Below are 15,669 nucleotides of genomic sequence, written 5' to 3'. Positions count from 1 at the left end.
ACCATTACATTTCTTACTATGTATGTTAACGCACATCTGACAGTATTAGCATAAATAGTTTGAAGATGGTGAAGTGCTGCTGCCACTAGTCTTCCACACCCTGGACTGTGCTTTACCCTCACCCTTCTTCCATCCCTAGTCTCCCACATAAAAGAATTGGCTTGCATAGCTGTGTGGCCACCTACCCTGCTGGCAGTGGACTACTGCTCTCCGTCTAGTCACAGCTTGCAGCCTCCACCACGCTGCAACAGAGACTGGACTCTATTCTCTCAGCACCTTCTTTATCCCTTACTAGTTCACTGACGCGATGTGCTGGAAACAGTTGTTGTATGCTGTTCAGCCTGTCTAAATTGCAGGAGGAGATGAATGGGCAGAGCCTGGAAGGTACGGAAGAGTAAGTTGAAAGTGCAGGAGGAAGAGAAGGAACACAGGCATGAGGTAGTGAAACTCAAGGAGAGAGAGCTCGAGATCGATCTGCAGAGGAACACGATTGTGGTGTAGCTTAAGTCGACAGCCAGATGATTAGTCCATGCTGAAGTCCAATCCCTCACCATGAGGCAAATTGAGTGGCAAATCATTTTTTTTTTCAGTTTAAAATGCTCTACTTGGTATGACATATTCCAGAATAAACTGGACTCCAAGACAAATGTTTGCACATACCAAATCATATTATACGAAAGGTTTTTTAATTCTGTTTCACTGTAGCGTTCTGTCAAGGATGGCACTCCAATACGAGTGGCACAAGACACCCAGACAAGTTTGGGTGTTGAAATAAAGTGGACAGATAGGAACACACACCGTGGAAAGGAAAGGGAGTGAAGAGTAGGGAAGAGTAGCAAGGGAAAAGGTATAGAGTGAATACCCTCTTGGGGTGTATGCAGAATAGGAAAAGAGTATTCCACGAACCTTGGAAATACTCTAGCCTTCTGCACAGTTTGCTATAACAGAGTCCCACGCTGTTTGCTCATAACTTGGAACAGCAGCTATGGGTGTCTGTGACATAGAAACAAGACAAGGGAAGGGGCAGAGGTTGTCTGATGGGAACCAGCAGACAAGCTCTGTACAAAGGGTCTACAAACAGTACAAGAGTAGATACAACAGACAAATCCAGGAAAGGAGATGATAGCAAACTAGCAGAAGGATAGGAAGGGAAAGTCGAGTAACAGGATATGAATAACAGAGGACAGAAAGGTAGGTGGAGCGCTCAGAGGAGCAGGAAGGCAAGGAGAAAGCCCACAAGAGTGGGACGGTAAGGTAGAAATATCAGAGGAAAAGGGCTACGGCAGCCGGAGTGAGGAAGGCTGCAGAGCAGGGAGCCCAGAGGACAAGGGCAAAGGCAGCCGGAGAGAGGCAGGCTGCAGAGCAGGGAGCCCTGAGGACAAGGGCTAAGGCAGCCGGTGTGAGATAGGCTGCAAGCGGGGAGCCCAGAGGACAAGGGCAAAGGCAGCCGGAGAGAGGAGGCTGCAGAGCAGGGAGCCCTGAGGACAAGGGCTAAGGCTGGAAAGCAGCTGAGCGTGATACGCTGCAATGTGGAGAGCCCGGTAGGGCAAGGGCGAAGACTGGAAGACAGCAGAGCGTGATCCGCTGTAATGTGGAGAGCCCGGCAGGGCAAGAGCGAAGGCTGGAAGGCAGCAGAGCGTGATCCGCTGTAATGTGGAGAGCCCGGCAGGGCAAGGGCGAAGGCTGGAAGGCAGCAGAGCGTGATCCACTGCAGGGTGGAGAGCCCGGCAGGGCAAGGACGGAAACTGGAAGGCAGCAGAGCGTGATCCGCTGCGGGGTGGAGAGCCCGGCAGGGCAAGGGCGGAGACTGGAAGGCAGCAGAGCGTGATCCGCTGCGGGGTGGAGAGCCCGGCAGGGCAAGGGCGAAGGCTGGAAGGCAGCAGAGCGTGATCCGCTGCGGGGTGGAGAGCCCGGCAGGGCAAGGGCGAAGGCTGGAAGGCAGCAGAGCGTGATCCGCTGCGGGATGGAGAGCCCGGCAGGGCAAGGGCGGAGACTGGAAGGCAGCAGAGCGTGATCCGCTGCAGGGTGGAGAGCCCGGCAGGGCAAAGGCGGAGACTGGAAGGCAGCAGAGCGTGATCCGCTGCAGGGTGGAGAGCCCGGCAGGGCAAAGGCGGAGACTGGAAGGCAGCAGAGCGTGATCCGCTGCAGGGAGGAGAGCCCGGCAGGGCAAGGGCGGAGACTGGAAGGCAGCAGAGCGTGATCCGCTGCAGGGTGGAGCAAGCAACAAGGCAGGGAGCCCAAAGGGCTAGGGCTGTAGGCAGCAGGGTGTAACAAGCTGTGAGGCAGGGTCCCAGCAGGAGAGAGGATAAACAGCATACAAGGATCCGAAGACACTCGCGAAAGGTGGAGGAAGGACTCTCAATGCAAGAGGCCGAGTCACTGCAGACAGCCGCCTTATATACTGCCTAGCCCAGCACAGAGGCAGGCCAATTGGTTTCACCTGGCGAATCACACCTGCAGGCAATCGGCCACCGCCCTTTCTGTTCCTGGGCTGGTGGAAGCAGGACCAGACTCTAAGGCTTCTGGGGGGTGTAGTTCCATAGAATTCCAATAGGAAAGGCCAGAAAACAATGCTTGCGGCCAGGTGCATTATGGTATGCGTAGTTAGATTACCATAATCATTAATTAGTAAAGTCCAAATGGAGCAAAAATGGATGTGCCCATGGCGCATGCATGACACGTTCAGCCTTCTCGTCCAATCATTTTTGTAATGTGAATTTATTTAATTTGGTGCGAGTACATATTTGCCCTTTAGCATTTGCTTCGTAGAAACCAGTGTTTTCTCCAGAAAATCCTATATTTTTTTATTATTTAGTATTGGGGGAGGGTTACTCAACTTGCACATTTGCACTTGTTATAATATTTTTGCACGTAAAACTGTTATTTCATGGATATTTTGTCATTGCAGGGTTGAAAAATATCGTCCGCAGACACTAAATGACCTAATTTCACACCAGGACATCTTAAGCACGAGTAAGTTTGACAAATATTTGTTGTGATAAGTACTGGTTTTTAGTTTGGGCTATTAGGTGGCAAAAGCTGAAACTATTGTCATTAACATAAGAGCTTCAAATATGGGATTTGAATGAGGGTCTGTAATCCTTTTCCAATGGAGACATTTGAGGAGGGATACACTGTTGTAATCCCTCCGGCCCCAAACCAATGTAATCCCTTTGGCTAATCCTACCCATTCCTGCCTATCTCAGAACTCCTTGATTTTGAGTGAGCTTTTCCAAGGAGGCAGCCATCTTGGATGACTATCTCTAAGGAAGCTCACCAGAAACAAGCCATCCAATTTTGAATGAGAAAGATACCATGCATCTTCCAAATAAAATGATAGTGTTTAAAATAGGTAAAGTAATTTGAATTTTGGGAGTTTGTTTTGTAATGAAATGAAGGCTAGTTTATTGTGAAATCATATTAAGTTCACCCTTATTACAAGTATGGGATACCATTATTACAAGTATGGGATATTGCATTTTATTGTCTTCGGTTCTGTTTTGTTGAATATATACTAAAATGTGCTTTAAGACAAAAATCAGGCATTTTGCTGTTACTGCTTTGCAACCAGGAGCATTATTTCACTGGGACTCGTGCTCACCCTTCTAGCCTGCTCTTATCATCCACACAGGGGTTGGCTGCTCCCGGTCTTGCAGGTGACGTTGTCATTACAGTGACATCCCACTGCCATGTGACCGGCTCAGACAGGGAGGGGCGGGAGGTGGAAAGCCGCTTTCCAGCCAGAGCCAGAGCCACCAGTGTCCTGGTCAGAACGACAACAGATGTGTAAAGTGCGTTTCTCGCACGTGACCTACATTTAGAGTGCATTTACAGTGAGGTGTGCTGAACTCCGTGCGGCTAGGCCCACACTGGCATGGCTGTGCGTTGCCTAAAGCTGTCCAATGATTAATTCGCGGGTTCAGTGTCTGTGAAATGCCGATCTCAGCAACTACAATTAAGTTAGCCCGAGGCAGGTTATGTTTATAATAGACACGTGCTGTTTTCCCATGAGTTTAACTGTGGTGCTGTGTGTCTCAAAGATGTAGGAAGGGCTGAGGCATACTGCAAACATTTCCCACCCAAGACGAATTGTTGATATGAATATACAAACGCGTGGTATGGGCCTGAGTAGGAAGCAGTTTGTATGGGACAAGGCTGCCGGCTAAAACGTTGAATGCATTTTGCCAGCACAAGAGGCACTTTATTTTTAAACCATTTTTGACACGTCCAGGTGTCTGTAAGCATCTCTAAGCCTGAACATTGTGCTCCTCAGTCGACCAAGGTGCACACCATGGTGACAGAGCCTATAGCACGGCACACATGTCCACTCTGAGTCTGGAAGAAGAGCGCTTCCTACGCTGTTATTTTCTTGGGGGGCCTTTTGTAGTTACAGGAGCTCCTTGCCGTTAGATTTAAAATGCTTCTGTTCACTTGAATGAGCGCATCATTATATTATAAGCACACTAAAACAAACTCTGTGGATATTAGGTATTACATTTACTGAGGTGTTTCCATAATAAAAGGTGCACAGCTTTTTTATTTCTTATGGAACACTTTCCTTCTGTGACTTTCGCTGCCTTGTGAATTCTTCCTTGCACAAGTGGCTACTGACAATTTAAGGAGACATTTCCCGGAAAGGGATGTCTGTAGCGAAGGACATACAGTAGGGTCAAAAATATCTACTTTGCAGTATTTCTTCGAAGCTTGTCAATTAATGATTTATTCTAAAGTTCACTTGCTATAGGATTAATCTTGAAAATATTCCATAGTCTGATCACAGGCAGATCGTGTTCGAGGTAGCCAACACATTTGTAAAAGCCTTGGTAACGTTACTGTATGCAAATTAAATTTAACAGATTTTAATTCCACTATGTATGCAAAGCTGTAGCATTCATAAAGAAATGCAATAATTCCTCCAACCTTCCATTGCCCTTGTGTCGTCAATTAAGGAAACTCATAAGGCTTGCCTATCACTGCTCTCAGTTTTTGGGACTTGTTATTAATAGAAACATTCCTATCCATGAGTTGCAATGTCGTCAGAGTTTAACGCCCTTTCATAGCAATAGATGCAGAAACCATTGCTACTGTTTCACATAGTGACAACATTATTTATGCAGTGGACTGGTTCCTGGGACCCTATCAATGAATGACTTATTGTCAAATTACCATAATAGCACAGCGCTGTTCTCCATAGCATGCTAATCCCTATGGCCATCCCCACCCATTTCCTACCCCTGCCGCCAAAAACTCTTCCTGGGAAGTCTTTGAGCTCGCTGTAACCCAGCCTTACCATTAAATGGTGGGCTTGAAGGGCCTGCCAATTTTTTTTCAAAGTAGCCATGCAAGAGTTAATGGCTTAATATGGAGTTTTAAACCCACTATTGGTGTAATAATAAAACCTGGTCTGCTTCAGCCACTCAATGTATGAGCACTGCACATCCTTCTCTGGGGTCTTGTTGCAAACGTTGCCAATAGTTGTCACGTATCGTCTCAGCCTTCCCCAACTCCTCCTCACCTTTCTTCTCCGGTACTTCTTCCGTCCTTACTACAGCCTTCTTCTTCTTCTCCCTTTCTCCTTTGGTGGGTTTCTTCTCCTTTTTCTTTTGTCGAAGGTAAGGACGCGCTCCCTCGGTAGCCTCCGTGATCTGGCTGATAACAGACCAAGGGAATACCCGAGGAGCACGCCCTAAAGAATGGGGAAAAAGCCTCCTGGCAAAAAACCCCGATCAGTATTCAGGTGTCCGTGGAATACTGATGTCCGGCAATTACATGGAGATCTTGATTCCGGTAGTCGCAGAGCTCCGGACACGTAGTGTAAATGTCCACACCTTGCTCAACTGTAGTATCGGCTGAGTTGTGATAGGAGGGAGGTCTCGGCCCGTCGGAACACCGAAGAGGCGTTACGAACGGAAGAAAGGAGGAAGGAAAGGAAGGGGTAAGGAAAAGGACAGGAAAGTATGGTCAGTCGAAAACGCTAACAGCGAAGATACAAACGCTGAAGCGCTGGCTGAATGAAAAAGCCAGGAAAAATACTTACATGGAAAACGCGGGGTAGAGTGCGTTGTGCAAGAAAGGATAGAAGAAAAAGTCCCTAATCACCTTACCTGAAAACCTGAAATAACCTCCTGTGTAGGGAAAGGAAAGGTAGGTAAAGTAAAGACTTTGAACGCAAGGCACTGTTGAAAAAGCTAGACGCTGAGAGCGACTTGCTGGGCACGTAACGGAAACGATACAACGCGCAGAGCGTTGCTACGGGCCGCTAGTTATAGAAGATGTCGGCCATGTTGGAATAAACTAGACCGATAGAATGGAACAGGCCGCCATTTTAGTAGTATCTCCAACGACTAGCGATTCTCCAGGGCTGGTGCATGACAGTATGCCCCCTTCGATACCTGCCTCCTCCAGGTTTTCCTGGGTACAGCCTATGGAATCGCTGTACAAGTCTGGGAGCGTGCATATGGGATCTTGGTTCCCAAGATCTTTCGGCCATGGGAAATCCCTTCCAATGGACTAAATATTGAAGGGTTCCTTTCCTGTAGCGGGAATCTACAATTCTGGCCACCTCATATTCCTCAGGTTCTTCGGGCGGAGTGATCACCGTCCTTCTCAAAGGTCTCTTGTACAGATCTCTTTGATAAGTCTTAAGTAAAGAGGAGTGAAAGACCGGATGTACCCTCCGCAGAGAGTGAGGTAATCCTAGCTTGAAGGCTACAGGATTGATCTGGGCCAGGATTGGGTAGGGCCCTATGTATCGTGCTGTGAATTTTCCCTTATGCGTCCAGCGAGGTAGATATCGTGTAGATAACCAAACCAAATCTCCTGTTTTCCAAAGTGGAACCGGATTACGTTTGGCGTCCGCATAGGTCTTATACCTCTTGCGGCTTTCCTCTAAGGTTTGTAGGGCTTCCTTATGTGTACGCTTGAGATCCATCAGCATCTTCTCCAAGGCGGGAGTTGTGGTCTGGCTGCTGAAAGATAAGGTTCCTAGATGATGCGGGTCATAACCATAGGTGCACCTGAAAGGACTCATCTTAATTGCCGTATGAAAGGTGTTATTGTAAGCGAACTCTGCCATTGGCAACAGAGCAGCCCAGTTGTCTTGTTCCCTATTACAATAACAGCGAAGGTATTGTTCTAACCCAGCGTTCAGTCTTTCGGTCTGTCCATTGGACTGGGGATGATATCCCGAGGATAACGCTTTCTGTATAGCCAACTGGTTACATAGCGAGTTCCAAAATTTAGAAGTAAATTGCGTTCCTCTGTCCGAAATTATGGACCGTGGTAAACCGTGTAACCTTACTATCTCGCGAAGGAAGACTGTAGCGGTCTCTGAGGCTGAAGGAATTCCTGCGAGAGCTACGAAATGAGCTAACTTGGTGAAAGAATCAATCGTCACTAGAATCACCTTCTTTTCCTGGGAAACTGGAAGTTCTACTATGAAGTCCAATGAGAGGTCCTCCCAGGGGCGTGTGGGAGCCTTGGCTTGATGTAGGAGTCCGAGTGGTCTGTGACGAGGGGTCTTATTGATGGCACAGATGGGACAAGTCGACACATAAGAGGTGATGTCTCTTCGCATCGACGGCCACCAGAAACTCCGGGACACCAACTCGAATGTTGCCTTCTCCCCCTTATGTCCAGCCAAGGGTAGATCGTGGCAGAAGCTGATAGCCTGTCTGCGAAGATCAGTGGTGGGTAAGAACAATGCTGAATGATGAAACCACAATCCTTCGCGTTCCTGCAATTTGTATGACTGTTTCTCTTCCTGATCATAATCCTTGAGGTCACCTTGAACTTTCTCAAGGAATAGGTTAGCAATGGTATGAAAGTGGTTCTCAAGCAGAATCTTCTCCTTTTTAACCTCCGATAGATCTTCCTCTAACCAACTTCGGGATAACGCGTCTGCCACACTGTTCTGGGATCCTGGTATGTAGGTGATCAGGAAATCAAAGCTTGAAAAATAATAGGCCCAACGGGCATGCCTGGAATTCCTGCATTCCATTTGTTGGAGAACCTTGAGATTCCTATGATCAGTACGAATCACAAATTGGTGAGAGGCTCCCTGGAGCAAATGTCTCCATTCCTGACAGGCTGCCCGCATTGCTAATAATTCTCTCTCCAGAACTGAGTAGTTTCTTTCGCTTCCAGTTAGGGTGCGAGAGTAATAGGCGACAGGGTGTTCTTCTCCATTGCTTCCTTCTTGTAACAAGACTGCCCCTAAAGCACCTCCAGAGGCATCGGTCTCCAAAATAAATGGTTTATTCTCCTCGGGCTGAACTAAAACCGGGGCAGTGATGAATCGTCTCTTTAGTGTCTTGAATGCTGCTTGAGCCACCGAACCCCACTGGAATACTATACCCTTTTTGAGAAGTGCTGTAATGGGTAATACCAGATCAGAGAAGTTGGGTATAAACCGGCGGTAAAAGTTTGCCAGACCTAGGAAACGTTGAATCTCCTTGACAGACGAGGGCTCTGGCCATCTGTCTATGGCCAACACCTTCTTGGGGTCCATGCGGATACCCTTCTCCGATAATATGAATCCCAGGTAAGGTACTTCTGTGGTCTCAAAGAGGCACTTCTCTGGCTTGGCGAAAAGTTGGTTTTCCAATAACCTACGAAGTACTTCGCACACATGTAGCCGGTGTTGCTCCAAGGACGGAGAGAAAATAAGAATGTCATCCAGATATACGACTACCGATATGTATAACATATCGGCAAAGATCTTATCTACAAATCTCTGAAATACCGCTGGGGCGTTTACCAGTCCGAATGGCATAACACAGTACTCAAACAACCCCAGCGGCGTCCTGAAAGCGGTCTTCCACTTGTCTCCTTTCTTTATTCTTAGCAGATGATATGCACCACGGAGATCTAGCTTGGTGAATACTTTTGAATCTCTGACCGCTTCCAGTATGTCTCTGATAAGAGGCATTGGGTACCTGTCTCGGATGGTAATGCTGTTCAAGCCCCTGTAATCGATACAGGGGCGTAATTCTTTGGAGTCCTTCTTTGATATGAAGAACAATGATGCCCCTCCTGAGGACTTTGATGATCGGATAAGTCCATTCATTAAGTTGGAGTTGAGGTACTCCTTCAATGCTTCCTTTTCAGATAAGGATAGTGGATACATTCGACCGAAGGGTAAGGAGGTCTCTTCCTTTAGATCTATGTTGCAGTCCTCGTGGCGGTGAGGTGGGAGGAGTCTGGGATTAATGTCTTCAAACACTCAAGCGAAAGCCAGATACTGTCTAGGTATAGCGGATATTGAGAGATTGCACTGAGTTGTAGGGAGACTGGAATGTATCTCCTTCTGGGATTCCATAGCATTCATGCAGTGTTCCCGGCAGTATTCGGAGTCGAAGCTTAACTTGTTATTAGTCCAGTCAATCTTGGGGTTGTGTCTTCTTAACCATGAAACACCTAATATCAACGGAAAATGAGCTGCTCTGATGACATCAAATGTGAGGGTTTCGACATGATGATCCATCCTTACTGTTATAGGTTCCGTCTCCATGGTAATGAGTCCAGGTAAAAGTGGACGGCCATCTACTCCCTCGACCGGTATCGGTCTGTCCTTCCTCCTCAGTGGAATCTGATTTTCCTGAGCCCATGTTACGTCTATAAAGTTTCCTGCTGCTCCGCAGTCGAGCATTGCCAAGACCGATAGGTTCTGTTTCAGACTGTAGAAAATGGACAGCTGGAAAACCATCAGACGATTGTCCTCTATTCCTTCATTAATGGGTCTTGTGAGGTTGCAAGGGTTTGTACTGTGGTCCCCATGGCTTCCCTTGCAAAAACCCGGGGTCTGGCGTTTCCCTGTCTCTTAGAGGGGGTATCTGGACAATCCTTAAGCATGTGAGTGGATGAACCACAGTACATGCAAAGGTTGAGCTCCTGCCTTCTTCTCCTTTCAGCCTTGGTTAGCGGTCCCCTGGTTGCCCCTATTTGCATAGGTTCTTCTGATATAGGTCTTTCCCTCCTTCCTGAAGGCGGGCTGTAACGTGGCACTGATCTTCTTCCTCTACTCTTCTCTGCCCGTCTTTCCTGTAGACGGTAGTCGATTTGTAGTACTAGCGTAACCAGCTCTTGAAAGGTGTTGGGACGTACTGCTCTAGCCAGTTCGTCCTTCAGTTCCTCATTTAGCCCTCTCCGGAAAATAGTTTGTTGTGCCGTATCCGGCCATCCAGTTGATACCGCCAGTGTTTGGAATTGTGCAACATAACCCTGTAAATCTTGGTTTCCTTGTCTGACATCCAGATAAGCATCATATTTGGAATACTGTACTTCGGAACGCTCAAACCGGTTCTTGAAACCTTGTATAAACTGGGCATAATCGTTAATCAAAGGGTCTTGGTTGGTTACCAAAGGGGTAGCCCATGCTAGGGCGCTTCCTGTCAAGTTGGCTATGAGGAACCCAACTCTGGCCCTTCCAGACTCGAATGCCCGAAGTCGGAAGGAAAAATAGACTGTACAAGCATCGAGGAATTCTTTGATATACCTAGGGTTTCCATCGTATTTACCAAATGTAAATGGCATCGGAGGTAAATCATCTCTACCAGCTTCCCTAGTGTCTGCGTGTTGTCGTAAAAGAAGGTTCTCCGCGTGCAGTGATTGCATATCGACTCTGAGGTTCTGAATGGCATTACACATATCTTGAATTTGTTCTGGTGACGCCATTGTGTCTTCTGGGCGTTGTATACTGTCACGTATCGTCTCAGCCTTCCCCAACTCCTCCTCACCTTTCTTCTCCGGTACTTCTTCCGTCCTTACTACAGCCTTCTTCTTCTTCTCCCTTTCTCCTTCGGTGGGTTTCTTCTCCTTTTTCTTTTGTCGAAGGTAAGGACGCGCTCCCTCGGTAGCCTCCGTGATCTGGCTGATAACAGACCAAGGGAATACCCGAGGAGCACGCCCTAAAGAATGGGGAAAAAGCCTCCTGGCAAAAAACCCTGATCAGTATTCAGGTGTCCGTGGAATACTGATGTCCGGCAATTACATGGAGATCTTGATTCCGGTAGTCGCAGAGCTCCGGACACGTAGTGTAAATGTCCACACCTTGCTCAACTGTAGTATCGGCTGAGTTGTGATAGGAGGGAGGTCTCGGCCCGTCGGAACACCGAAGAGGCGTTACGAACGGAAGAAAGGAGGAAGGAAAGGAAGGGGTAAGGAAAAGGACAGGAAAGTATGGTCAGTCGAAAACGCTAACAGCGAAGATACAAACGCTGAAGCGCTGGCTGAATGAAAAAGTCAGGAAAAATACTTACATGGAAAACGCGGGGTAGAGTGCGTTGTGCAAGAAAGGATAGAAGAAAAAGTCCCTAATCACCTTACCTGAAAACCTGAAATAACCTCCTGTGTAGGGAAAGGAAAGGTAGGTAAAGTAAAGACTTTGAACGCAAGGCACTGTTGAAAAAGCTAGACGCTGAGAGCGACTTGCTGGGCACGTAACGGAAACGATACAACGCGCAGAGCGTTGCTACGGGCCGCTAGTTATAGAAGATGTCGGCCATGTTGGAATAAACTAGACCGATAGAATGGAACAGGCCGCCATTCTAGTAGTATCTCCAACGACTAGCGATTCTCCAGGGCTGGTGCATGACAATAGTTTTGGCTAGTGTAAAAGTACTAGGTATTTGGCAGGCAACGAAAGCCCAAACTATTGTACCACGTTATGACGTCCACGTTATTCTGAAACAATTACAATGCAGAGCTTCACAGAATTCCAAAATATTTGTTACAGGGTTTTTATACTTTGCCAAATCATCACCACCCTGGCCATTTGAGGGCCTGGCTAACCAAAAATGTGTGTGTGGGTTTGTGTGTGTGTGTGTTTAGGGTGCTTATTTAATGCCACAAAACCCCTGACATTCGGTAGGTGTTGGAAACTAGGCTACCTTAACTATGAGGGCTGCATTGTGAAGCCTGTAAACACCCTCATGATATCATTAATGACATCTCTGGTAAGTAAATCACACGTGCAAAAAAGAGAGCAATATTAAAACATGTGTTTCTGCACATAAGGGTGGATTCAGGTGAAACGCTTGGTTGGAGTTTGCATTTAAAAATACTATTCATTTACAACCATGGTATTCTTGCACATTAGAGTTACTCTGTATTGATCAAGCATTCACCATGATGAGATACTCTACTACGTTTTATCATTCTGTTCTAAAAACAGTCCCCTATGCAAAGAAGACATGTTGAGTACTCCAATTATGACTTTACAAAAGAATTCAACATGCCTAAAAAGGAGCAGTTTCCGAAGTCAACGTATCTGCATATGTCAGAAAACATAATGTCAGTATAACAAATCGAATGGTAGGCCATGCCCATGTACAATAGTAAAGGCGAGGGTAGGTGGCCTGCAAGGGTTAAACATGTTGAACACTTTATGTTGTGAGGATACTGTGATTAATATTGTGGGACCATCACTAAGTACCCGGTATGGGGCTCCTCTCATGTAGCCAGGGTAAGGCAGCTGCTACCTGATCCTGTCCCTGGGGGCTGTATTATGTGGGAGGAGACTCCTATCCGGGGGAAGTGGTGACTTATTCAACTCTTCTCTCTGAAGTATAAATGTTATGTTGTAAAGTAAAACAAACCAATGAAAATACAATGCAAACCCCAAAATACAATGCAGACTTCAATATCCATAATGCATGTGGTACTGGAGTTAGGAAGAGGAACTTGGAGCTACTGAGGATCAAAAGTACTGTTGAACAGAAGGTGGAGTCTAGTTGTAGAGCAAGGCATTTGATCGGCACATTTAAACCCAAGAATCGGCTTCATGTGAGTAACGGTGTGGCAGGAGTAGTAGAGGCAGAAGCAGTCTGGAGTCCTGAGAATGCTGCAGCAGCCGAAGGAAGAACGTCAGCAGAACTTGATCAGAGAAGGCGGGCAAGACTGCAGAGTGTGTGTAATAGGAGGAGATGGCGTGGACGGCAACTGAAGTAGGTCAACCATGTGTAAAACGTGTTCCCAGCTCGACGTTTGTAGCATCAGTGAGCGGAAGGATGTGTAGGTGCAACAGAGTTGGCAGAGCGCTGGAAAAGAGGCGGGCAGACCACTGAAGATCACGCGGACGCTGGCATGGAAGCTGGCTGAGTGCAGAAGCTTCGTTGTAGCAGCAGAAAGTGAAACGGAGATGCCATAACAGGCCGCTGAGTTGCCACGAAGTCAAAGGTGACCCTGAAATGAATGATTTTGAATACCGAGCTAATAAAGTGAAGAGGTGCCAATGGTGCAGTTCCCCTTCTTTGGGATACCAATTTGGGGAAACCTGTAACCGGCTTTGCCCACTGCCAAGAGGCTGTAAAGAAGAAGTACAAAGACACCAAAGGCACAAGTCCCCTTCTTTGGAATACCAACTTGAGAAAACCTGTAAAGGTGTGGTGGAAAGAACTTGTTAACCATATTATCATTCTGATCAACTGTTACTTCACCAAAGGTAGTTGCTGTGCTATCCTGATAAAAGTATTCAGCTTAAGTTAATATTTGCTTTGCATCTTTAAGACATCAGTTGCTTTGGTTTATGAACCTATGGGCCTCATTACGACTTTGGAGGTAGCCATGGCGCTATTGTAGGGGTTCCCTGAATGGGGAAATAACGGGCCATTCCGAGTATGGAGGGCCCGGTATTTCCCCATTCAGGGAACCCGGACCTTCCCCATTCCCATTCGAGCCCCCATAGGGCTCAATGGGAATGGGGAGGGAGCTAACAATGGGCCCATTACAAGAGGGCCTGTTGTTAGCTCCCTGGTTCCCTCACGAGACCCTCTATGGACGTCTGGATGAACCAGACATCCGCATCGGGTCCCGCGAGGGAACATCGTAATAGTGCGGAATGCGTTTAACGGCGCAGGCACGATTACCGGCGCTGTTAAACGCATTGCGCACAACTTGTAATGAGGCCCTATGTGTTTTTTTAGAGAAACATTGGCCTTATCAAGAAGGATATTGTGGAGAACAACAATTGCTTTGAGTTTTGAACAAGTGTTTATGAAAGAGACTATTGCTGTGCCAAGTGGAAGGCTTCATTGGAAGGAAAGGATCTTTTGTGTTAAATTGAACGTAACTTAATTGAATCAGAACTTTTCCAAAGGTACTCCTGCATTGATCCAGGGGAAGTGAACCCAACCCTAGTCACAAGGAGTACTTTCAAAACTTTAAACATTTGAACTTCTACACTGTTGTGTTGAATTGAAGACGGACATATGCTATTTAGTTGTATGTATTCGGGTGAGGGTCAGAGATTTGTGGACACTAGGTCAACCTGTCTTTAGTTTAGTTTGCTAGGAAGGGACATCCTTGTTAGGATAGGAAAAGCTAGGTCTTTATCGTACCCTTTTTCATTTTAATAAATGGCAAACCTCGAGAAAACTATACCTTTTGTGTCTGTCACGCATTTCTGACTCCTAACAATACCTAGTAATCTGGACCAGAGTGTCTAAAGTACTGGATTGACAAACGTAATCTGTTTATTGCCGGGGTTTGAAGCCGGAATTCCACAACACGTTTTGCACTCATTTATCTTCACCTTTGTCTGTGCTGGGTAGGGCTAGTGGACGTTGTAATGTAAAACCTCTGGAGATCCAACGCTTGCAGACTTGTCAAATATTGCATTTAAATTGTCAATTACTGTGTGCAAGAGCAACCTTCTGTAGTTTCCCTACAATTATTTAACACGCTTGACAAATGTTTTCAGCCCCTCACACAAGACAGGGTATATTGCATTGCGATATGTTCAAATAAAGTTTAAAAAAAAGCATGATCTGCAATACCAGCGATGTCACTCATGATGCCATAAGTAATGTCCTATGTGACCTCCTCAGTGATGTTATTTGTGATTTCATGAAGGGGGGCTTATGGGCTGCGCAATACAGGCCTCATAGTTGAGGTTTTTTCACTGAATTTCAAGTGTTTTGTTCTACTATACCTCCCACCACCTGTAATTTTGTACTTTTTTCTGATAACATATTTGATGTTCTATCGTGTGTTTTTTAAATATCTGTTGTTCAGCTACCCAACATTGGGTTTATTTTTATGCCCGCTAGATAAGAAGCGATTAGTAATGGTGTAATGTGAAAAGGAAGAGTTGTGTAGTTGGGTACTGTGACGAGGAAGAGTGAGTTGGTGTAAGTGGGCTACTGTCATGAGGAAGAGAGTTGGTGGTTGTGGTGCTCTACGAAGAGGGTGATGTGATGGCAGTGGGGTACTGTGATAGAGTGAGGTGGGGTTAGTTGGGGACTGTGACAAGGAAGAGTGAGGTGGAGTTAGCGGGGGCTGTAACATGGAAGAGTGAGTTGAGAGAGTGGGTGGACTTTCATGCGTGGAACTCGTTTGTTATAGAAGAGTATTGCACCCTTCTATATTACTTCCAGACCAGAGACTGGAAAAGAGAGAGACCTGACAATAACGCTGTTAGATACGGGTCACAAGCCTCTGTTGCATGTATTGAAATGTTTGTGTTATTGTGGATTTTATAGTTTTGTACTGAGATAAGTCTGACTGACTTCACTCTGAACTTTGGGTCAAATGCTTAATGGTGCTCAGAGCTGGGCCACAGAGCCCTGTGTCTTAACTTGGCCAACAGAGCTGTAGTGCCCCATCAGTCAATTATTTCAAAGAGATTTTTCGATTGTAATTTACATTGGGCAATGTTCACCATTCATCAAT

At 46.5% G+C, this 15,669-nt stretch overlaps 1 protein-coding gene across 1 annotated transcript in view; it reads left to right on the top strand.

The window, feature by feature from the left end:
- RFC5 (replication factor C subunit 5) overlaps positions 1 to 15,669 on the top strand; it is a 513,723-nt gene that overhangs the window by 20,758 nt on the left and 477,296 nt on the right. The window contains exon 2 of the mRNA XM_069619205.1: positions 2,909 to 2,973. Within this exon, the coding sequence (XP_069475306.1) occupies positions 2,909 to 2,973 (65 nt within the window). The remainder of the gene's footprint in view (positions 1 to 2,908; positions 2,974 to 15,669) is intronic.

The sequence above is a fragment of the Ambystoma mexicanum genome, chromosome 10 (genome assembly GCF_040938575.1).
Source record: "Ambystoma mexicanum isolate Mex_15411 chromosome 10, UKY_AmexF1_1, whole genome shotgun sequence".
Lineage (NCBI taxonomy): Eukaryota > Metazoa > Chordata > Amphibia > Caudata > Ambystomatidae > Ambystoma > Ambystoma mexicanum.
This window is presented reverse-complemented; position numbering and strand designations above follow the sequence as displayed.